Raw genomic sequence first — 24,812 nt, forward strand, 5'->3', positions numbered from 1 at the left:
ATGGAGAGTTGTACACCTCCTTTTCCATGTGTTGCTATCAGTTTGTAAAAGAAGGACATGTGAAATATTTGATATAGAAGACATGTAGTCTGGCTTTGGTAGCTCCTAAAGCTTGGTTTTGTCACCAATTATTTCAGATTTTTTGTCTACTCATATAAATTTTTTTTTTTATTAAGTAGCCTAATCAGGGAAACAGCTGAGCTACTCTGGGTTCTCTATAAGACTGACTTATGAGCCAGCCGAAACACTTAGTGATTTGGAAAAAGCCTGTGTCTTAATGGGCATTGCTGGAACCACTCAGGACCTCCATAAAGGGTTTGAAGATGCTGAGTGTGGAATCAAACCACAGGGTTTGATTGCAATATCACCTTGGTTTGCCACATAGGAAGGGTCCATTTACCATATCTCTTTTTAACACATGGAAAATAAATTGCTTCCAATATCTTTACCCTGAGCAAGTGATCATCCTTGAGCTTACAAAGAGGTTTTTCCTGGCTGAATAAACTCACCAGAAGGGAAGGTAGTAGTGACATTGTTTTTCTGGTCATGGATACCATACACATTAATGCATCCATCTTCCACAATTTGTCCACCAGATGCTGACATTGGCAGAAATGAAAATTAGTTCAGGATTCTTCACACTATGTAGATGTTGACATAACTAGCAATCATATTGATTAGTTAACATGACCAAGGTTGGAGAGAGCATTGTAAGGGGGTGTCAGGTCATGCCTGACTTGTTAATAAAACAGCAAGGCTAAAATGAGAGAGATACAGTTGAAAGAGAACTCATAGTGGAGGATCAGAGGGAGAGAAGGATAGATTGAGACAAGTAATCTCCAGTCACATTTCAATAAATGAAGGAGAAAGGGTACATTTAGGTTAAAAAATGCCCCCCCCCCACTGCCTCAGGAAGGAGAGAGACTTAAAAGCAGGAAAAATAGATGGCAACAAAGTTTCTTGATCTGTGATCACTTTGTGGTGTCATCTTGCTTCTAGAGCCTTGGAATTGGCTCTGAAATTCTTATTATGAGGTCACTGTAAGAATGGTCTTCCAGTAGTCCTGGGAATGATGGTTTAGATCTAGCTTGGTGTGGCTCATGTGAATCCAGGAAGATTTTTCTTTTTTTTTATTATCATGGTCATGTAGGCAGTTAGCAGTACGTCATCAGGTCCTCCTCAGCAAGGTAACAGTGCATGCCTTCTCCTAAAAATCTTGATGTTCACCTGAATTCCTGGTCAAAAAAGATGGCAAGATTTATCAATCAGTGAAGGTCATACCTTTTTTACTTATGGACAATATTTTCCAAGAATACTATTTCTTGTATAATAGCTAATCATAACATCGAATTGTCCACTCAAGTTCCCATAATGTTTACTCAATTCTGGAATATAAGATTTTGAAATGCCAGTAGACATAAGATGTCCAAAAACTATAAAAGAGGTTATTCTATGTCTATATTTGGAGAATAACATATTTTTGTAAGGGCCGAAGGTAATGCCTTTAGCCATTTAAATCCAGGTTCTTTCTAAAGTCCTTCTTATGTCTAGAAATTTATGTTCCACTTGTTCCGATGATTGAAGATGGGGATGTGCAGTATGGCTTGGGCAACTACAAGATTTGGGTTTTGTCTCCTTACCAAGTTATTGTAGATTTTTGGTCTACCCATAGGAAATTTCTGGTGTTAGGTAGCCTAATTAGGGAAGCAGCTGAGCTGCCACAGGTTATGTGAGACTGGCCTATGCATCTGCCCAAACATTTGGTGATTTGGCAAAAGTTTGTGCTGTAAAAGCCAGAGCTGGAACCACTTATTACCTCTGTGAAGGAAATTTGAATGAGTAGTCCAGAGTTTTTGTGAGGAAGTGGTTTATTTCTTCAAAAAATTTATTTCTTCATCTGATACAATGATAAAGGAGTGCCGAAATGAGGAAAATCTCAGTTACTAATGTCTTTATCACTATCATGGTGTTTTTTTTTTTTTTTTTTTACAAAGAGTGATAAATTGTAGAGGAGTTAGAAGACAAAGAAAAGAGGTTTAACCTTCTAGGAGAAGTAATTTGTGGGGTAGTGACTAGGAAATATATGGGAGAACTAATGAAAGATAGGGGTTATTTTAGTAAGATTGTATGTATCTATTTCAGCATTGACACCCAGTCTCCAGTGATAAGAATGTTCTCATGTGAGAAAATATTTGTAACTATCTATTCAACAAGGGATTAATATCCAGAATATACAAGGAACTCAAAACTCAACAGGAAAAACTAGTCCGATTAAAAAATGGGCAAATGATCTGAATAGGTATTTCTCAAAAGAAGAGATACAAATGGCCAAGAAGTCACGTATGACATAACAACCTTACAGTCAATCATCAATCACAGCGGTCCTATAAGATTATAATGGAACTGAAAAATTCCTATTGCCTAAAGATGTAATCATTTAATGTCATGCAATAATGCATTTCCTTTTCTATGTTTAGATACACAAATACTTACCATTGTGTTATAGTTGTTTATAGAATTCAGTAACATGCTGTACAGGTTTGTAGCCCCAGAGCAATAGGCTATACCATATAGTCTAGGTGTGTAGTAGGCTATACCATCTAGGTTTGTGTAAGTATACACTATGACATTTGCCCAATGTTGAAATTGCTTAATTATGCATTTCTCATAAGATATTCTGCTATTAAGTGACACGAATATAGATGAAAAATGCTCAACATCACTAAACATTAGGGAAATCAAAACCACAGGGAAATGTCATCTCAGTCCAGTTAAAATGGCCATTATCAAAAAGACATAAAATGAACATGTTCTAGTGAGGGTACAGAAAAAGGGGACTTTTTTTTTTTTTTTTGAAACATTGTCTTGTTCTGTTGCCCAGGCTAGAGTTCAGTGGCATCATCATAGCTTCACAGCTTACTGCAACCTTGAACTAGCAGGCTCAAGCAGTCCTCCTCAGCTTCCTGAATAGCTAGGATTACAGGCATGTGCTACTATGCCTAGATAATTCTTCTATTTTTTGTAGAGACAGAGTCTCACTCTTCCTCAGGCTGGTTTGGAACTCCTGACCTCAAGCAATCCTCCTGACTTGGCCTCCCAAAGTGCTAGGATTATAGGTGTGAGCCACTGCACCTGGCCTGGGCACTCTTATACTTTCTTGTTAGGAATGTAAATAAATTAGTACAGTCACTATGCAAAATGGAATTAAATTTCCTTAAAAAAACTAAAAAATGGAACTAAATATGATCTAGCAATACCACTACTGTCTATACATCCAAAGGAAAGGAAATTGGTGTGTCAAAGAGATACCTGCACTGCCATATTTTTGCAGTATTATTCATAATAGCCAAGATATGGAATCAATCTATGTGTCCATCAACAGATGAATAGATAAAGGAAATATATATATACACAATGGAATATAATTTAGCCATAAAACATAATGAAATCCTGTCTTTTGCTGTAGCATCGATGAAGCTGAAAGACATTATGTTAAGTTAAATAACCCAGCACAGAAAATAAAATACCTAATGGTTTCACTTATATGTGGAAGCTAAAAATGTTGATCTCATAGAAGAAGAGAGTAAAATAGTAGTTATTTGAAGTCGGGAAGAGTAGGCAGAAAGAGGGATAAAGAGAAGTAGGTTAATGGATACGAAATTACAGTACAATAGGAGGAATAAGTTCTAGTGTTCTATAGGGATAAAGGGTGATTATACTTGACAACAATTTACTATACAATTTCAAATAGCTAGATGAGAGAACAATAATTTACTGTACAATTTCAAATAGCTAGATGAGAGAATTTATAATGTTCCCAACATAAATGACAAATGTTTGAGATGATAGATATTAAAATTACCTTGATTTTATCATTATTTGTACCCCATAAATAGGTGCGATTAGTAAGTATGAATTATAGATAAAAAAATGTTCTCTTCTTCCTGGTATAGGGAGGATACCTTGTCCATGAGAAATTTTATGTTTTGCTTCAAGCAGCAAGGATGCAATCAGAGAGCCCTTTCTCATAAGATATTCTGCTATTGCTCAATTACCTCCAGCTCACAATATGCCAAAATGTGTATGTTCTGAACCCCTTCACAGGCATTGGGTTAAGTGTTTTATGTATATTTTTTCATTTTATGTAAATTTCATTAAAATCTCACAGCAGACATATGAGATGGTTGCTTAATATGTACCTTTTACAGTTAAAATACAAAACTAAGGTGAGGTAAAGTTACATAGTTTGGGCACGGTTACATTGATACTGAGAAGCCAGATTCTAGGCATGTTGGTCCTAATCTAGAAAACTAAATCACTTAATTCCAGTAGTTTAGACATTTATAGATATTACTTAAGGAATCCTCAGATAAAAATTCTCTTCTGGTCACTGAAGAGATTAAGTAACTCGCTTAAGGCCAGTTAATTATAATAAAGTGGCTGCCCTTAGGATTCAAAACCCTGGTGTGTCAGACTCTAAGGCTTTTGTGTATCCAAGTGATTTGATCCCTTACACAGTAAAAAAAAATACATCTTACACTGTTTACTCAGTATACACATATATAAATATATAACTGAATGAAAAGGGTCATAAAATAATACCCTTATTACATGCAATGGCACTCTGTTACTTCCTGTCTTAACCTATCCTATCCTATGCTAAACCTTTAAAGTCTATTTTACTTATTTTAAAAAATGCTCAATACAACCAATTAAATTTATTTTATGGCCAGCTTTTAAGTTGTGAGTTCAGTTTGTAAAAAAATGCTAAGTGTAAGCCTACCTAATATTACTTTCTTGGATCATTATCTGACAATTACCCTCTATTGTACTTAAAATGCATAGGACTATGTAGGTGATATTTAGCTGATGCTCTGAAATGCTCTTTCTAATTAGATTTTGGCCAGAGATAATTCACTGTGTGAAGGCCTAACCAAACTCTCCCCTGGAAGGGTTGATTTAGCTCTCCTATTTCCCCTTTAAGGAGAAGCATGTGATCTCTGTTGAGGATAATCACCAACAGCCTCTCATATTGGTAGAGATAAAGGGGAAATTTAATTATAAGCACAACTTGTTCTGAGTTTCTACAATTTGAAATGAATTTTGCTAGTTAAGACTCTTCCTGTCTCTCATTTTTTATTAACCACATTCTTTAAAGGAGAATTATGTTATTATTACTCCCAAACATCTCTATATTGTATAAATCAGTGTCCATAGTAAATATTTCTGTGATGTTCTTGGGCTAGGAATTTACAATCTCTAAGGTTTTCTCAAGATACTTGTAATCTAATTATATACATTGTCCTTTGGCTCCCAAATGGTCAAAAATAACTCTCTCTATACCTATTACAGCTGCCCTTCTTATAGTTTGGAATAAATTCAAATAAGCCATAATCAAGATTTAATAATATTGGTAGTCTAGGGGAAGTAACCCTACACTTTAGATTTACATTGATTTCTATAAAAATACTTTATAGGTATCATTTCACACATCTTAGCACTCTTGGAAGTTAGATAGATTTATGTATTACCCATATAGTTAAATATTTGAAGATTGAGTAATTTGGATCCTCAGGCTGTTGCATGACAGAGCTAGAAATGGAAATAAAGCCTCAATCCTTTTCTGGATCTGGGCTCCTCAATCATTTTAGACATGTGTGTCACCAGTCTCCAGCTCCCATGAACAGATAGAAGACTCAGTTAAGATAGAAAATAAAAGGTTAAAAGCAAAGGTGAGAAAAAAGTCATTGTAAAGAAAGACATTAATGTTTCTCGTGCTGCTTTGTGGCGTAAATATTTTCTAATCTTGTACTTTATATTACACCATTAGCTAGAAAGAATGATGGCAGTTGGTTCTGGGAAGACATTTTATTACTTAGGGCTTCAGGCATAGTTTCATTTTCACAACATGCACATTCCTTTTTTTTTTTTTTTTTTTTAAAGAGACGAGGATTTCTATGTTTTGCCCAGGATGGAATTTGGTGGCTGTTCACACATGAGATATTGGCACACTACAGCCTCAAACTCCTGGGCTCAAGAGATCTTCCGGCCTCAGCCTCCCAAGTAGCTGGGACCACAAGAGTGACCCACCATGCCCAGCTCTTCAAAATGTACATGTTTTATTTTTTTTTCCTGTGAACTTGGGTAGAGAAATAAAAGTGTGCATTCTTAAGGTAGATGAGAGTACATGTCTTTTTAAAAACATAGGTAATTAACCAGTTAAAACTCTGACAAGATTTTTGACCCTGTCATCTTTCCTAAAGGAAAATTCTATCTGCATCCTAATTGCTCCATTTAAAGGACTGGCATCTCTATAGGCTCCAAATATCTTAATTAGATAAGAGGAAAAATATTTATCATGTTGTATTTTCAAGGTAATATCATATATTATTTTTATTGACATTTATCTTAATCATTGCTTAATGTGCTTAGTTACATTTGATGAGGTTGGGTCCCTAGTACCTTTAGACAAAGGGAATTTCTGAACACATAGGTAGTTTCTGTTTGTGTTTGACCATAGTGGCCATTTGGATCTTTAATATAATCCCATATATGTCAGATTTAGTAAGTGTGACTTTGGAAAATCAGAGAAATAAATCCCAAAAGTCATCTGACTGGCCAGGGGAAGAGAAACACTATTATTATATAATAATATAAGGTAAATTGCAGACTCATAGCCCATATTATGGCTATTACACTTTTGTGAATTCATTATGCAATGCACCTGTAGTAATAGAAGTGTTTGTTACTTTTTTAAACTTTGACTTGACTTGATACTAAGCCCTTTTGCTTATTAGTGCAGGCAGCTGAGCCACTTTAATCACGGAAGAACTAGAATTTGGTCCTAGGATTATGATGGTGGGATGTTGGATTGACTGAAAGTCAAGCATCACTGAGCTTAGCATTGGGTTTCAGAAGTGGCATTGCAGAGAGCATCCCTAGCAGAGCTATTGTGTTTTTAATTAGCACATTGCATTTAGAGGCTGTTCAAGTCTTTATTCAGTTATTTAGTTTCAGTCATATCTGAGTGTCAGCCTCATGCTTGGCTCTAGAAAACATACTTGTCTTCTGAATAAGGCTGAGCTTTATGGGTTCTGGATGATGTGCTTCACTTTTTGTTTGAATATCTTGATTTTAAAGTGTCGTAATTGTCCATAAGTTTGAATTTACTGAAATTCAAAGTACATCAACTTCATTTACTTAATTAAGTAACTCATTTAGCATGCACAAGAAGGGAGACTGACAAAGATTCTCCCCTTGACCAAACTAATCAAGCTCATCTGTGCATTCTGTTTAGTTATCTCAAACCCTGTGCTTCTGTGTCCTTCCTTTTAGAGTCTAGCTGTAGCAAGAATCCCCGATTCTCTGTATCAGATCACTCACTCTTAGGGGTTCTTCTTCCTCCATCATCCCTCAAGTGATATCTGATCACCCTGGCCAGCTGCCAGCAAGAATATTGTTAGGTCAGTTTAGCCAGAATCCCCCTTATCCCTGATGTTTCCTCTTAGTAATTTTCTATCCACTGACCCCACACATTGCTTTTTGGGTATAAATTCCCATTTTCCTTGCTGTATTTGGAATTGAACTCAGTTATAATAAATACTGAGGTTTCATTGAACATATTGCAATAGTTTTTCTGAATAAAATGTTTTGACTCATTCAATTATTGCTCAGTACTGGATTTTTTTTGGACAGCTCCATGGCTTCTGATTGGTAGCTTCAGTTTTTGTTTGAACATCTTCATTTCAGAGTGTCACCATTGGCTATAATTTTGAGTTTGCTGAAATTCAAAGTACAAGTTAATTCAAAACTAAATAACTGATTTAACTTCTCAAAAGATTAATTATTTATTTAATTGACTGGAAGAAAGGCTACCTTTCTTCACCAAATAGGTTAAATACTACAGAGCTAACAGATTGGGGCAACTTCTTATCTAATCACATCTTAGAGGAAAACTTTATGATTTTCACTTTAAAAACATTTTTTTCAGAATATTATGGGGGGTATAAATGTTTAGGTTACATATATTGCCTTTGCCCTGCCCAACTCAGAGCTACAAGCATGCCCATCCCCCAGACATGCATACTGCACCCATTAGGTGTGAATATACCCATCTCTTCCTCCCTCCTCCCACCTGCCTGACACCTGATGAATGTTCTACCATATGTGCACATATGTGTTGATCACTTAGTACCAATTTGATGGTGAGTAAATGTGGTGCTTGTTTTTCCACTCTTGTGATACTTCACTTAGTAGAATGGGCTCCATTTCCATCCAGGATAATACAAGAGGTGTTTTTTGTAGCTGAGTAGTATTCCATGGTATACATATACCACATTTTATTAACCCACTCATGTATTGATGGGCACTTGGGCTGTTTCCATATCTTTGCAATTGTGAATTGTGCTGCTATAAACATTTGAGTGCAGATGTCTTTTTATAGAATGCCTTTTTTCCTTGGGATAGATGCCCAGTAATGGGATTGCTGGATCAAATGGTAGTTCTCCTCTTAACTCTTTGAAGGCTGGACATTCTGGCTCATGCCTATAATCCTAGCACTCTGGGAGGTTGAGGTGCGGAGGATTGCTTGAGCTCAGGAGTTTGAGACCAGCCTAAGCAAAATTGAGACCCCATCTCTACTAAAAATAGCTAAATATTAGCCAGACCTCGTGCGCCCGTAGTCCCAGCAACTCCTTGGACCTGGAGGTATAAGTCAGCCTTTTGGTTGAATTTATGAAGTAAGTACCTGAAAAACAATACACATTCTACAAAATGTGATTAGGATACAAAGACAATAAACTTGGGGCCTGATGCTCATGAGGAATTTTGCCTTTTATTTTTCATGTTAAAGAATGATTCTCACAATATTTATGGAAGTATTTTAGATATATTAAAATTACCTTCATTATCATGAGGCTAGAGGCTATCTTTTCAGTCCTGTAATAATGCCTAGATCATGTTAGTTGTTATGAGGATTATAGGGAAATGGAGACTGGGGAGGTGCCTTGTGAAGACTGAAACCTTTGACTCTCTCCTGTGCCCCTCCCCCTTCAGTAATGTCATGTCTGCTTTCACCAAAGCTATAATATTGTCTTTATCAATATCTGTCTCATGTATGAATTTTTACCTTCATATTTATAACAATTTATATTAAAAGTCAATAATAATTTTAATGATAAGAGGATAATGTCTAAATTCAGTTCTTTTTTTTTTAGATTAACATCTATTTTATTATTTTACTTCATTGGATATTTTGATTGTTTTCTATTTTTACTTTTTTATTTTTCTTTTTTATTTCAGCATATTATGGGGGTACAAAAATTAAAGTTACGTATATTGGCCTTGCCCTCTCTCCCCCCTTGAGTCAGAGCTTTAAGCATGACCATCCCCCAGACAGTGCGCCTCACACTCATTATGTATGTATATACCCATCCCCTACTCCCCCCTCCCACGTGCCCCACACCTGATTAATGTTATTCCTATATGTCCACTTAGGTGTTGGTCACTAATACCAATTTGCTGGTGAGTACATGTGGTGCTTATTTTTCCATTCTTGGGATACTTCACTTAGTAGAATGGGTTCCAGCTCTATCCAGAAAAATACAAAATACATTAATCCACTCATGTATTGATGGGCACTTGGGTTGTTTCTACAACTTTGCAATTGTGAATTGTGCTGCTATAGACATTCGAGTGGAGGTGTCTTCTTTACAGAGTGTCTTTTGTTCTTTTGGGTAGATGCCCAGTAGTGGGATTGCTGGATCAAATGGTAGATCTACTTGTGTCGCTTTAAGGTATCTCCATATTGCTTTCCACAGAGATTGAACTAGTTTGCAGTCCCAACAGCAGTGTAGGAGTGTTCCTATCTCTCTGCATCCAGGCCAACATTTATTGTTTGGGGACTTTTTGATAAAGGCCATTTTTACTGGAGATAAATGATATCTCATTGCAGTTTTGATTTGCATTTCCCTGATGACTAGAGATGTTGAGCATTTTTTCATATTTGTTGGCCATTATTCTGTCTTCTTTTGAAACATTTTTGTTCATGTCCTTTGCCCACTTTTTGATAGGGTTGTTCGATTTTTTTCTTGCTGATTTTCGTGAGTTCTAAATAGATTCTAGTTGTCAGCCCCTTATTGGACGTGTAGCTTGTGAAAATTTTCTCCCATTCTGTAGGTTATCTGTTTGCTCTCATGACTATTTCTTTGGCTGTGCAGAAGCTGTTCAGTTTCATCAGGTCCCATTTATTTATTTTTGTTGTTTCTGTGATTGCCTTTGGGGTCTTCTTCTTAATATCTTTGCCTAGGCCAATGTCTAGAAGAGTATTTCCAACATTTTCCTCTAGAATTCTTTCTTTTCTTTTCTTTCTTTCTTTTCTTTTTTTTTTTTTTTTTGAGGTAGAGTCTCACTTTGTTGCCCAGGCTAGAGTGAGTGCCACGGCATCAGCAAGCTTACAGCAACCTCAAACTCCTGGACTCAAGCAATCCTCCTGCCTCAGCCTCCCAAGTAGCTGGGACTACAGGCATGCACAACCATGCCCGGTTAATTTTTTCTATATATATATTAGTTGGCCAATTAATTTGTTTCTATTTATAGTAGAGACAGGGTCTTGCTCTTGCTCAGGCTGGTTTTGAACTCCTGACCTCAAGCAATCCGCCCGTCTCGGCCTCCCAGAGTGCTAGGATTACAGGCGTGAGCCACCGCACCCGGCCTCCTCTAGAATTCTAATAGTTTCATACCTTAGGTTTAAGTCTGTTACCCAGTGTGAGTTGATTTTTGTGAGAGGTAAAAGGTGTGGATCCTGTTTCAGTCTTCTACATGTAGCTATTCAGTTTTCCCAGCACCAGTTATAGAATAAGGATTCTTTTCCCCAGTGTATGTTTTTGTCTGCTTTGTTAAAGATTAGATGGCAGTATGAGGATGGTTTTATATCTGGGTTCTCTGTTCTCTGAATTCAGTTATTTCCTTACAGCTACTATATTCATAGACTCATGGGAAATGGGAACGCCAAAAGGTAGATTCTAGAGATAGTTTCCTAACTGACTTCTATATCCATTCGTTATAATTCTCTAAGGAGAAAGCATTTGTTATGGAAATGAAGCATTTGTTTTGGAAAAGAAGAACAAAGTATTAAGCTAAGAAATCTGGCTCTTTTGTTTGGCTTTCTCTGTCTGATATTATTTTCCCCTTACCTCAAAAACCCCAATTTTTCCATAAAATCATGTTGTATACCTTAAATATATACAACATAATTTATTTGAAAAAAAATCCCAATCAGCACCTCCTCTTCCCAAAAATTAAACAAGAACTCCTTGTACAAGCATCCTGCTGAATAAAGTGTAGGAATATTTATGGTTCTTTTTCTTCCTCCACTCAAGAGAAGCTAAGCTCAAATTTCTTCTGGCACACTTAATTTCTTCACTTTGTTTCCACTTTTTATTTGAGAAACATTATGATGATTGGATGAAAGAAAATTAGAAGCTCAAAAATATATATAACAAGTCTGACAGGGAGGCTGACCCTTGTAATCTCAGCATTTTGGAAGGCTGAGTTGGGAAGATTGTTTTTGAGGCCAGAAATTGGAGACTGGCCTGGGCAACATGAGGAAACTAAGTCCCCACAAAAAATAAAAAAATCAAGTGAGTGTGTGGGTGTGTACTTGTAGTCTCAGCTATTCTAGATGGTGAGTTAGGAAGATCACTGGAGCCCAAGAATTTGAGGTTACAGTGAGCTATGATCGGGCTACTGCACTCTATCTTGGGGGACAGAGAAAATCCCTGTCTCTTAAAAAAAAAAATACACACAGAGTATATTCAGAAATTACATCTTTCTTTAAATTTTTCTAAATGTTATCAATTTCTTAAGCATGTACTTACATGTTTTTGTATATGTCTAATTATAGTGTGTGTTTTTGTAGTTTATTTCACTTAGTATTTTAGGCAAATACCTTTACATGTTGTTTCATTATCTTTATATCTAGTTCTGATACCTGCATAAATTCCCTCAGGCTGAAATACCATATTTAAGAATTTATCATTTTGTATTGAAGTTGCTTTTTATATTTTCTCTTTTGATAGATACTTCTATATGTATTGGTGAATATCACATATGTGGATATCTACACATAGCTATATAATTTTTATTACAAAATAATTTTGGACTTTTCCTCAGACAAGGGGGTCCTGGTTCAAAGGATTTTGCTAGTATGTGTGATAATGATAAAATTCTTTTGCACCAGGTATAAGGTTTTTTTAAAACGTTCTTTTGAGATAAGGTCTCACTATGTCCCGCAGGCTAGAGTGCTAAGGGATGATTTCCAGGCACATGAGGCTCTCTATTTAAATAGGGAAAGTTCTCTATTAGATACTTTAAGTAATAGGAAGATGCTGTTTTAGATGCTGACTTCTAAGTCTGCCCCAATTTTGTGCCAATTCTGTGTCTCAACGCTTTGTCTTGGATTTTCACTAAAGTAGAGATTTTTCATTCGGTCAATTTTCAAGGATAGATGTGTCCCTTCTTTTTTGAAGATTTCTGTAGGTAGAGATCTTCTCAATAGGATTATTCTGCCCCTTGTTTTTCTTATATAAAATGATCATGTGGAAATAGATTTGAATATTAATCTCTATAAGATTAGCCTACTCCTTCCCCGAGACATAGGAAAAGCTAATCCTTTATTCCATTTCCTTCTCCCACTCCCTGCCATTCAGGTATTTGTGTTGACATTTGGTTTTTAAAAGGAATTAGTTTTTGCCCTAATATTAATTTTAGCTGAAGATTTTCTAGGTCCTGAGTAAAAAAGTTTATAAGGTTTAAACTATAAAAATCTTTAGCTACTTTATATGTTCTAAACATGTGGGAAAAATTTATTATCTTCAAAACATTAGACTCTAATGGTTCTTGATATTTCATTCTATTCTGACTATGGTCTCTCTCTCTCCCTCTCTCTCTCTCTCTCCTACAAGGCCCAAATCTCATGTGCAGGTTTTTTCTTTAGAGTAATTTATGTTTCAATGATGAGAATGAATGGATAATTTGCTATAGTAAGGACAAATATTCATGGAAAGAATAGTGTAATTCTTATTCCTTTACATAGCAGTATAGTACTAGTCTAATTAAAAAGAAAGGTTTCTTTTAGAATCACAGAACATTTAAATATGTCTTCTTGTAGGTAACTTTTACAAATATCAAATGCTGAATAATACATAGTTTAATTTCTTTTCCTTGGCTCAGACCTATTTCATTGTACCACAAAAGTGGTACCATATAGCAACAGTGTGTGCTATAACACTTCATTTTTTGAAAATCAGTCTGACAACATAATGTCACTTATCAAACACAATAACAAGACCAAAATCCATATATTGCTTTTTTTAAAGCTAGAATAGAACCAATCCTTTGAGTAGTAAAGTAGTAAACTGTTTTATTGACTTAAACATGAGAGTATATTACTGTAAGACTTGATCAAACAGTGTTCAAAAGAGCAGGAGAGGACAAAGAGCAGGAGAAGAGTTTTGGTTGGTTAAGTCCAAGCAAACTTTTGATTTATTATCTCTAGCAGAAGTGACTTTTCCCTATCCCCTTATTGTGCCTGTTCAAATAAAACAAACAAACAAAAGAAAACAAAAAAAGAAAAGAAAGAAAATGATCACGATTCCATAAGATATTGTTTTCAATATTTAGAGACTACTATAAAACAATCTTTTGAGAAGCAATAAACATGAATGAGAAGTTCAACTTTGAATTTATTTTCCTTCTACGGGCTTTTGCCAAGGCATTGCTTGGTACAGCATTCTGTACACCGGGGAAGGCAAAAGGAAAAATAGTTACCTTCACCTCTCTGTAGGCTCAGTAATGATTTGGGAAAATGAAACAAATGTTAACCATTATAGAGTTTGCATCATTTGTAAGAGGAAATAATTTTATTGATTCAAACACAGGACTAGCTTTTCCATCTTTTAAAATTGAATTAAGGATGGATATGGTGGCTCATGCTTGTAATCCTAGCACTATAGAAGGTCGAGGCAGGAGGATTGCTTGAGTTTAGGAGTTAGAGACCAGCCTGAGCAAAAACGAGACTCTGTCTCTACTAAAAATTGAAAAATTAGCTGGGTATCATGGTGCACACCTGTAGTGCTAGCTACTCAGGAGGCTGAGGCAGGAAGATCGCTTGATCCCAGTAGTCTGAGGCTGGAGTGAGCTACAATGATGCCATTGTACTCTACCCAGGGCGACAGAGTGAGACTGTCTCAAAAAAAAAAAAAAGAAAAGAAAAGAAAAGAAAAAGAAAAAGAAAAGAAATTGGATCCCCCTCCCCACTACCCCCTTCATATAAAAAATAAATTAAAAAAACAATTAAAATTCCTGCACTTAAAGTTTAGAACATGGTAAAGCTTATGATCTTTATTATAAAATGCAACATAATAATATATTCTATGTTTCTTTTATCAGTTATAGGTGATGCAACTTGCAAAACATTCCTGGTACATGAAACAAGAAGAACAATATTTAGGTGTAATACAATCATTGTACCTCTTTATCAAACAACAAAGTGGCTTCACTCTACTCTCTTTTATATGTTCTAATATCTTACATCTAATATCGAGTAAATCTAAGTGTGTAGGAGGAAATATGTTTTTTTATAGTCATTGCTGTTTGCAATGGGAGTGCTAAGGTTCAAGAACATCTTTTTCAGGAGCTTTGTTGGGTCCAATGCAGTATCCCAGACAGTGTTCACCTTCCTTCTGATTCCATGTTGCTTGGCTCTGGATTTCAGAGCACCCCCTCTTTTCCCAGATGTGCCTTTCCTCTGGGCCTGGAATGCCCCAACTGAACTTTGTCTTGTAGGGCAGGATGGGCCAATAGATCTGAGCCTCTTCTCTTTAGTAGGAAGCCCCCGAGAAAATGTCACAGGGCAAAATATGACAATATTTTATACTGATAGACTTGGCTACTATCCTTATATAGATAGCACAGGCAGACTTATACATGGAGGAATTCCCCAGAAGGCACCCTTAAAAAAGCATTTGGACAAAGCCGAGAAAGACATTGTCTTTTACATCCCAAATGATGATACCGGGTTGGCTGTCATTGATTGGAAAGAATGGAGGCCCACTTGGGGAAGAAACTGGAAACCTAAACATGTTTATAAGAGTGAGTCTATTGACTTGGTCAGGCAACAAAATCTACACCTTAATGACACAGAAGCTACCAACATAGCCATAGTTGAATTTGAAAAAGCAGCAAAGGATTTCATGCTAGAGACTTTAAAATTGGGAAAATTACTTCGGCCACATCGCTTATGGGGTTATTATCTTTTTCCTGATTGTTACAACTATAATTATAATCAACAAGATTTCACTGGAGATTGCTTTGACATAGAGAAAATAAGAAATGATGCTCTTAGCTGGTTGTGGAACGAAAGCACTGCCCTTTTTCCATCTATTTATTTGAGTAGCAGACTGTCTTCTACACAAGTTGCGCTCTATGCACGTAATCGAATTTATGAAGCCATTAGGATTTCCAAATTTCTTGATATTGGAAGGCCACTTCCAATTTTTGTATATGCCCGACCAGTTTTTGCTGATCTAGTTTTGAAATACCTTTCTCAGGTAAGTAAATCAAGGTATGAGGACAATGAAATAGTGTGCACAAAACTGTTTTGTGAAATTTCATATTATTTTTGAAGGGAGTGAAGTTTAGCTTTTAGTGTCATTTAGCAATGTACACACTAGTAGTTTTACATCATTAAATGAATGTAAAATAAATATGTTTAATCTTTAATGTAATCTCATGATCTCTTAGTAAGCATGGAGAATTAGGTAGTATAGAGAGTATATTGACTCACTTACTGTTTTTTCTTTCATAGGCCTGCTGTCTTGTCAATAGAAGTAATTAAAACAATAATAATCTCTATTTTTTATAGTAAGGCAATGGCTGTGTAAAAGGTAGAAATAATGGAGAAATATTTAAATTACTATTATTGGGTCAGCATGCTTATCTTTGGTATTAATATTTTAAATATAACACTTTCATTTTATTTTTATCTGCTATCTTTTTCTATTATATTTGCCAGGATGACCTGGTGAATACACTTGGTGAAAGTATTGCTCTGGGAGCCTCTGGAGTTGTATTATGGGGAAGCCTTAGTTTACTGCGAAATGTGGTAAGTGAATTGGTAGGAAATAGATGAAAATATTTCTACTTTTAATATTTTTGAGGATTGTTTGGTATTAAACAAGAAAATAAGTAGTTCTATATAAGGCATATAGTAGTTGAAGCTTAATTAATACTGGCTGAATCAAAATATCTTGCATTTGTTTGGTTGTTATAAATCAGGGTATATTGTAACATTTCCATTGGGAAAACAGAAATTCAGTGAGATTAAGTGAATTTCTATAGGGTACATAGTTATTAAGTAGCAAAAACAAGATTATGATATCAGTTTTCTGACATGGTGAGTTATTAAATGGCTCTTCTGTTATTTTTATTCTTGTTTCACTCTCCATATCAGGTCTTTATTCTCCCACCTCTTCAATCCTCTTGACTCAGTGTAAGAGTAAAGCTGTCAAATTGTCACTGATAAATTGGAACTGAACTTTTCTTTCTCTGATGCATGTGGAAATTCTAATGATGAACATGCCATGGAGAATGTCAGTTGAAGCTCATTGCCCAGGGATCTTATGCTAGAACCTGTAGAGATGAGATTTTATATTCTAAGACCACAAGAGACTTTTTGAAAAGGAATATATTCATATCTTATCCTTCAGATAGAATAGCCATATTCTTACTTTATTTACAAATACTTAAGAGCAGTTGCATTTGTGAAATTCTTTTAAGGTAATCTGAGCTCTTCTACCTATTTTGAATAATTCTAATGTCTCTAGTTTGATCTTCAAGAAAGAGAAACAACAGAAAATATAAGTTCAGAGAAAGGTGTTGTATCCCTTGGTAAAATCTTTTATATGTCAGAAAATTATTTTAAAACTATAATTCTACTAAGTGTATTCCTAATTTTTATTAGTTGTTTTCTCAAATTCATAAACTCTTTTATCAAGGATTCTGTTATTTAAAAATTCATAGATATTTATAAATTCTCCACATTCTTTTCTGTCTTTTAAAGAAAACTGAGAGCTTCACCCTTACTCTGAGGAAGAATGGATCAGACATTCTTCAAAGAGTAGGTTAATGTGACATGCCATATATATATATATATATATATATACATATAAAATTAGCCGGGCATGGTGGCGCATATATATATATGTATATATATTAGTTGGCCAATTAATTTCTTTCCATTTATAGTAGAGACGGGGTTTCACTCTTGCTCAGGCTGGTTTCGAACTCCTGAACTCGAGCAATCTGCCCACTTCGGCCTCCCAGAGTGCTAGGATTACAGGCGTGAGCCACTGCGCCCAGCCATTCAGGGAAATATTAAGCATGGTGGAAAATTTTAATAGTAGACTACACCAAGCAGAAGAAAGAATTTCAAAGCTTGAAGACCAGTCTTTTGAATTAACCCAGTCAGGCAAAAATAAAAAATAAAGAAAGGAATTGAACAAAGTTTCTCAAAAGTAATGGGATTATGTGTAATGTCCAAATGACAATTGTAGGTATTCCTGAAGGAAAACATCAAAAAGTAAAAAGCTTTGAAAGCCTATGTGAGGGATTATTTGAGGAAAACTTCCGTGGTATTGCTCGAGAATTGGACATCCAGATACAAGAAAGTCAATGAAATCCTAGGAGTTTCATTTCAAAAAGGACATCACCAAGGCACATAGTCATCAGACAGGCCAATGTCAGTGTGAAGGAGGAATTCCTGTGTGCTGTGAGATAAAACATCAAATAATTTGCAAAGAAGTTCCATTAGAATAATAGTTGACTTCTTAGCAGAAATTTTACATGTCACAAGGGATTGGTGTGCTATCTTTAGTATTCTTAAAAAGAGTAAGTGTCAGCCATGAATTTTGCAAAACTTAGTTTCATAATTGAAGAGAAATAAAGTCTTTCCAAGACAAGCAAACACTAAGTAAATTTTCTACCACTAGGTTGGCCCTACAAGAAGTGATAAAAAGTCATCTAAACATGAAAAAGAATGGTTGATACAGGTATAAAAACATTTGAAAGTAAAAACTCACAACTATTATAAAACTTTAACACAGAGGAGAATAAAAAGCAACTAGGTAGCAATCAACATGATGACTGCAACAGTATCTCATATATCAATATTAACTTTGAATGTAAATGGTACAAATGACCAATATAGAATGGTGGAATGGATAAACAAATGAAACCCAAATATCTTCTGTCTCCAAGAATCCCATTTAATTTGTAAAGATTATCACAGACTTAAGGTAAAGGAGTGGGAAAAATATTCCATGCAAACAGAATCCAAAAGTGAGCAGGAATAGCTATTCTTTTTTTTTTTTTTTTTTTTTAGACAGAGTCTCGCCCAGGCTAGAGTGAGTGCCGTGGCGTCAGCCTAGCTCACAGCAACCTCAAACTCCTGGGCTCAAGTGATCCTTCTGCCTCAGCCTCCCGGGTAGCTGGGACTACAGGCATGCGCCACCATGCCCGGCTAATTTTTTTTTTTTATATATATATCAGTTGGCCAATTAATTTCTTTCTATTTATAGTAGAGACGGGGTCTCGCTCTTGCTCAGGCTGGTTTTGAACTCCTGACCTTGAGCAATCCACCCGCCTCGGCCTCCCAAGAGCTAGGATTACAGGCGTGAGCCACAGCGCCCGGCCGGAATAGCTATTCTTATACTAGATAAAACAGACTTAATTCAACAACAGCAAAAAAAGACAAAAATGGTTATAATATAATGATAAAGTGACAATTCAACAAGAAGATACAACAATCCTAAATATATATACACCTAACACCAAAATTCCCAAATTCACAAAACAAATACTAGTAGACCTAAGAAATAAATAGCAATATAATAATAGTGGGGGACTACAACGCTCTAGAGACAACAGTAGACAAATCATTGATGCAGAAAATCAATAAGAAACATGGGACTTAAATGGGACTCTAGAACAAAAGGACCTAACATTCACAGAACATTCAACCTGAAAACTACAGAACATACATTCTTCTTCATCAATACATGGAATATTTTCTGAGGTAGACCGTATGTTAAGCCACAAAACAAGTGTCACAAAATTTGAAAAAATTTAAATCATATCGTATATCTTCTGAGTCCACAGTGTAATAAAGGTAGAAATCAATTTGAAGAGGAATTCTCAAAATTATACAAATACAAGGAAATTAACAGTGTGCTATTGAATCATCTTTGAGTCAATGATGAAATCAAGATAGAAATCACAAAATTGTTTAAATTAAATAAGAGTGGTTATATAAGTTACCAAAATCACTGGGATACAGTAAAAGCAGTGCTGAGAGGGAAGTTTATAGCACTATATGCTTACATCAAAAAGACAGAAAGATCACAAGTTAATAACCTAATGTCTCATCTCCAGGAACTGGAAAAACAGAACATACCAAACCAAAAGCTAGCAGAACACAAGAAATAATAAAGATCAAAACAGAACTAAATGAAATCAGAACCCCCCAAACAATACAAAGGATCAGTGAAACATAAAGTTGGTCCTTTGAAAAGATAAGCAAAATCAATAGACTATTAACCAGATTAACTAAGGAAAGAAGAAAGAGGATTCAAATCAACTCAATCAGAAATGAGAAAGTAGACATTATAACTGATACCATAGATACACAAAGCATCACCTGAGAGTATTATGAATCCCTCTGTGCACAAAAATTAGAAAATCTAGAGAAAATAGATAAATTTTTTGAAAGATTCAACCTCCCAAGCTTGAAGCAAGAAGAAACAAAAATCCTGAACAGACCAAAAATGAGTAGTGAGACGGAATCATTAATAAAACATTTCCTAACAAACTAAAGCCCAGTACCAAATGGATTCACAGCTGAATTATGTCAGACTGACAAAGAAAAATGGGTATGTACCAGAACTGTTCCAAGACTGAGAGGAAGGAAATCCTTCCTAACTCATTCAACAAAGCCAGTATCACCATAAAACCAAAGCCAGGGAAAGACACAACAAGAAAAGAAAACTACAAACAAATATCCCTGATGTATATAGATGTAAAATTCCTCAACAAAATACTAGCAAACTAAGTCCAAAAGAAGATCGAAAAGAAAATGACCATGATCATGTGGGTTTCATCCCAGGAATGCAAGGAGGGCTCAGCATATGCAAATCAATAGATGTGATGCACCACATAAAAGCAATTAAGAAGAAAAATATATAATCATCTTATAGATGCAGAAAAAGCATTTGATAAAATTCAACAACTCTTCATGAAAAAAACCCCTCAACAAACTAGGCATAGAAGGAACATACCTACAAATGTTAAAAGCCATTTATGACGAACCCTCCACCAACATTGCACTGAACAGGAAAAAGTTGAAAGCATTCCCCCTAAGAATTGCAATAACACAAGAATGCATACTTTCACCATTTCTATTTAATAAAGTCCTGGAAGTCTTAGCCAGAGAAAAAGATAAGACAGTGGAATAAATGCCATCCAAATTGGGAAAGAGGAAGTCAAACTACTCCTGTATGCCAAGGATGTGATCTCATATCTAGAAAATCCTAAAGCCTCATTCATACAATTTCTAGAACTGAAAAAGGAATTCAGTAAGGTTTTATGTTACAAAATTAACGTAGACAAATCAGTAGCATTTCTACCTGCTAACAAATGCCAAGATGAGAATCAAATCAAGAATTCAATACCATTTATAACTGCTGCAAAAAAAAAAATTGTAGATAACATAAACAAATGGAAAAACATCCCATGCTCATGAATTGGAAGAATCACTATTATTAACATGTTCGTACTGCCCTAAGTGATTTATAGATTCAATGCAATTCTCATCACAATACAAACATCATTTTTTTACAGAATTAGAAAAAAAATCCTAAAGTTCATATGGAATTAAAAAAGAGCCTGAACAGCCAAAGCAATCCTAAACAAAAAGAACAAATATGGAGGTATCACATTACCTGACTTCAAATTATACTACAAGGCCATAGTAACCAAATCAGTATAGTACTGCTATAAAAGTGGACACATAGATTAATGGAGAATAGAGAACTCAGAAATAAAATTGTATACTTACAACCAACTTATCTTTGACAAAGCAAACAAAAACATAAACTTGGGAAGTGATGCCATATTTAATAAATGGTGCTAGGAAAATTAGACAGTCATATAGAGAAGAATGAAAATGAGCATCTCCCATGATTTATATACCATTTTATAATATTATAAGTGTTATATATTATATTCATTGTATAATCATATTAATGTGATTACTTAAATATTATAATGTAAATATTAATTATATTGATTAATTTTATATCATAATTAGTATATGATAATATACTATGATAGTATATAAAGATGATATATATAATAGTATATATCATGGTATAAAATAAAGTTAATGGAACATATATTTTATATTTATATTTATATAACTATTATGTTTATAATAAAATGTATTTAACTCAAGATGAATTGAAGACTGAAATGTAAGACCCGAATCCATAAAAATTCTATAAGAAAACCTCAGAAACTCTCTTCTGGACGTTGGCCTAGGCAAAGAATTTATGACTAAGACTGTAAAAGCAAATACAACAAAAAGAAAAGTAAATAAATAGACTTAATTAAGCTAAAAAGCTTCTGCACAGAAAAAGAAATTATAACAAGAGAATATATACAACCTACAGAATGGGAGAAAATATTTGCAAATTACATGTCTGATGAAGGACTAATATCTAGAATCTATAAGGAACTTAAGAAAATTAAAAAAAACAACCCCATTAAAAAGTAGGTAAAGACATAAACAGAAATTTTCCAAAAGAAGATAAATGGCAAACAAACATTAAAAAAATACTCAACATCCCTAATTATCAGGGAAATGCAAATTAAAGCTACAATGAAATACCAACTTATCCCTCTCAGATGGCCATCATTAAAAAGTCAAAATTGCAGATGCAGTGAAAAAGGATCGCTTATACACTTTTACTGGGAATGTAAATTAGTACAACCTCTATGGAAAATAGTATGAAGATTCCTTAAAGAACTAAAAGTAGACCAACCATTTGATCCAGCAATGCAGTAGATACTGGATATCTATACAAAAGAAAATAAGTCGTTATATAAAAAAAAGATACCTACACTTGTATCTTAATCACAGCACAACTCACAACTGCAAGGATGTGGAATCAACCTAAGTGCCCGTCAACTAATGTGTGGATAAAGAAAATGGTGTGTGTATATATATATACACACACACACATACCATGGAATACTACTCAGTCATAAAAAGAATTAAATAATGTCTTTTGCAGCAACTTGGGTTGAACTGGAGACCATTATTATCATGAGTGAAGTATCTCAAGAATGAAAAAACAAATACCATGCATCCTCACTTATAAGTTGGAGCTAAGCAATGGTTATGTATAGTCATATAGAATGGTATTATGGCTGTTGGAAAATCAGAAGTGGGGAGGGTGAGAGGGAGCTGAGAAACAAAAAATTACCTTTCAGATACAATGTTTGCTATTCAGGTAATGGGTAAACTAAAACCCCGACTTCACCACTATACAATTCATCTATATAAGAAAAAAACATTTGCACCCCCTGAATCTATTGAAATAAAAATAAATAAAAATCGCATTTGTCAATGCTGTTTAAATTTGTTTGACAAATGTGATGCTTTACATTTCTTTATAATTCATGAGGGTCAACCAAAGATATGCTAGGCCCTCTGTTAAGTACTTTTATATGTATCATATATGTTCATCTTCACAATAACCATATGAGTTAAGCACCATAATTTTCCTTATCTTACAGATGGTGAAGCTGAAGTATATCCAGCTTAATTAATTTGCCCAAGTCACCCAGATAGGAAACTAAGACTTAGAAAGTTCGAGAGAGTCCCAAATCCATACAGGTAGTCACTAATGGAACTGGGAATATTGGCAAATGAACCCCATACTTTAGAGGCTATACTTTAACAGCTATTCTTTCTCTGAGTAATTTATGAGTTATTAAGGAAGATCAAGGCTAGGGTACATGAAGCCTCAACTGGTCAATTAATCAGTGGCACTAAACAGCCTGTGCAGTGATCTTAACAATGTTACAAAAAACAGAATAATCATCCTTGTTAATGTGATAAAGATCAAATGTTCCTTACCCCTTTCTGTGTTTGTTTTTGTTGTTGTTGTTGTTCCTTAAAAATTGCTTATTGCAGTGAATTAAATCAAATACCAACTAACTTATCTTTTGATATCCTGACCATCTTATAATTTTACAGAAACCTTGCACGGACCTACATGATTACATGACGACTACACTAAATCCTTACGTAATCAACATTACCCTAGCAGCAAAAATGTGTAACCAAGTGCTTTGCCAGGAACAAGGTGTGTGTACAAGGAAAGACTGGAATTCAAGTGACTATCTTCACCTGAACTCAGCGAATATTGCTATTCAAATTGGGAAGGAGGGAAAGTACTTAATAGTTGGAAAACCCACACCTGACGACCTGAAGCAATTTTCAGAAAAATTTCGTTGCACCTGTTATAGCAACATGACTTGTAAGGCAAGAGATGATGTACATAATGTTCGTGCCATCAATGTGTGTATTGGTGAAGGTCTTTGTATAGACGCCTATTTTGACACAGAATCCAGTGTTCATTCTTACAGCTGGGATGATGAACATTATTTCATTTCCCACGATGTCTCATCCTTCACACCATCTGCCAAAATGGTCTTTCTTAACATTTTGTTTCTCTTTATAAATTATGCTGTGAATTTGTAATTGACATGTTAGCTGAATGAACAATGAGCCCATTTTAAAGTGTGCTTTTTAGACTAATGAAATGCCTAAAAAACAACACCTCCTGCTGAAAAAAATGACCATCTTTGGAAAGATTTTACTGAATTACTATCCCTAGTGAATGTTGGTTTCCTTTGAACTTGACTAACACTGTCATCTTGTAGGAATTCTCAACCATAGATTCAGTTCATATTCCAGGACTCAACAGCTTGCCTATCAATATTCTCCAGTTTAGAGCACACATAATTATCTGTTTCACTTGTGAAACTGTCAGGATTGTTTCAACTCAATAATTCTGCACCAGATACTGACATTGTGATGAAATTACAATTTGACATGTAGTGGTTAAGAACTTGAAAGTGAAAACATGAATAAAACCCATCATTAAAATTTAGAGAATCTGGCTGTTTCTCTTTTCTCCTCTGCTCACAATCAAGGGACAAAAAGAGAGAAGGAAAGAGGATGGGTGAGAAGGAAGAAAACAAAAGGAGGGAAGAGATAAGGGAAGAGATAAAGAAAGAAAAAGAGCTAGAATTTTTTGCTTTTTCTGGTGCTGTTGAGAATACTCCTTTGCACAGGACTGAAAGGAACATGTGTCGCATACACAATTAGCTTTCAGCTCCCTGTTAAAGCCAAAAGTCATTGTAGTTGAATGCCTTACCTGGTCTGACCTGTACAAATGTTATTGTCACCTCCTTCCTCTCCACTTGTGCTGTGCAGAAGCTTTTTAGTATGATATATGCCACTTGTCTATTTGTGTTTTTGTTGCCTGTGCTTTTATAGTCTTAGCCATAAAATCTTTGCCTGGACCAATGTCCTGCAGTATTTTCTCTATGTTTTCTTCTAGTAGTTTTATAGTTTAGGTCTTAACATATAAGTCTTTAATACATTTTGTGTTGTAAAATCTTTTTCA

At 34.9% G+C, this 24,812-nt stretch overlaps 1 protein-coding gene across 1 annotated transcript; it reads left to right on the top strand.

The window, feature by feature from the left end:
- Positions 1-972: 972 nt before the first annotated feature.
- On the top strand, positions 973-24,306 carry LOC142872873 (hyaluronidase PH-20-like). Its single transcript, XM_076006187.1, has 4 exons — positions 973-1,187; positions 14,449-15,608; positions 16,073-16,162; positions 23,375-24,306. The coding sequence occupies exons 2-4, from the start codon at positions 14,658-14,660 to the stop codon at positions 23,879-23,881; spliced, it is 1,548 nt and encodes a 515-aa protein (XP_075862302.1). The 5' UTR covers positions 973-1,187; positions 14,449-14,657; the 3' UTR covers positions 23,882-24,306.
- The last annotated feature ends 506 nt before the right edge of the window (positions 24,307-24,812 follow it).

The sequence above is a fragment of the Microcebus murinus genome, chromosome 9 (assembly GCF_040939455.1).
Source record: "Microcebus murinus isolate Inina chromosome 9, M.murinus_Inina_mat1.0, whole genome shotgun sequence".
NCBI lineage: Eukaryota > Metazoa > Chordata > Mammalia > Primates > Cheirogaleidae > Microcebus > Microcebus murinus.

Bases quoted from the DNA above. Each gene is read 5' to 3' on its own strand.
- LOC142872873 (XM_076006187.1), top strand. From the start codon at position 14,658: ATGGGAGTGCTAAGGTTCAAGAACATCTTTTTCAGGAGCTTTGTTGGG. The intron at 15,609-16,072 runs GTAAGTAAATCA...TATATTTGCCAG, and splicing joins TTTTGAAATACCTTTCTCAG to GATGACCTGGTGAATACACT. The intron at 16,163-23,374 runs GTAAGTGAATTG...ATAATTTTACAG, and splicing joins TTAGTTTACTGCGAAATGTG to AAACCTTGCACGGACCTACA.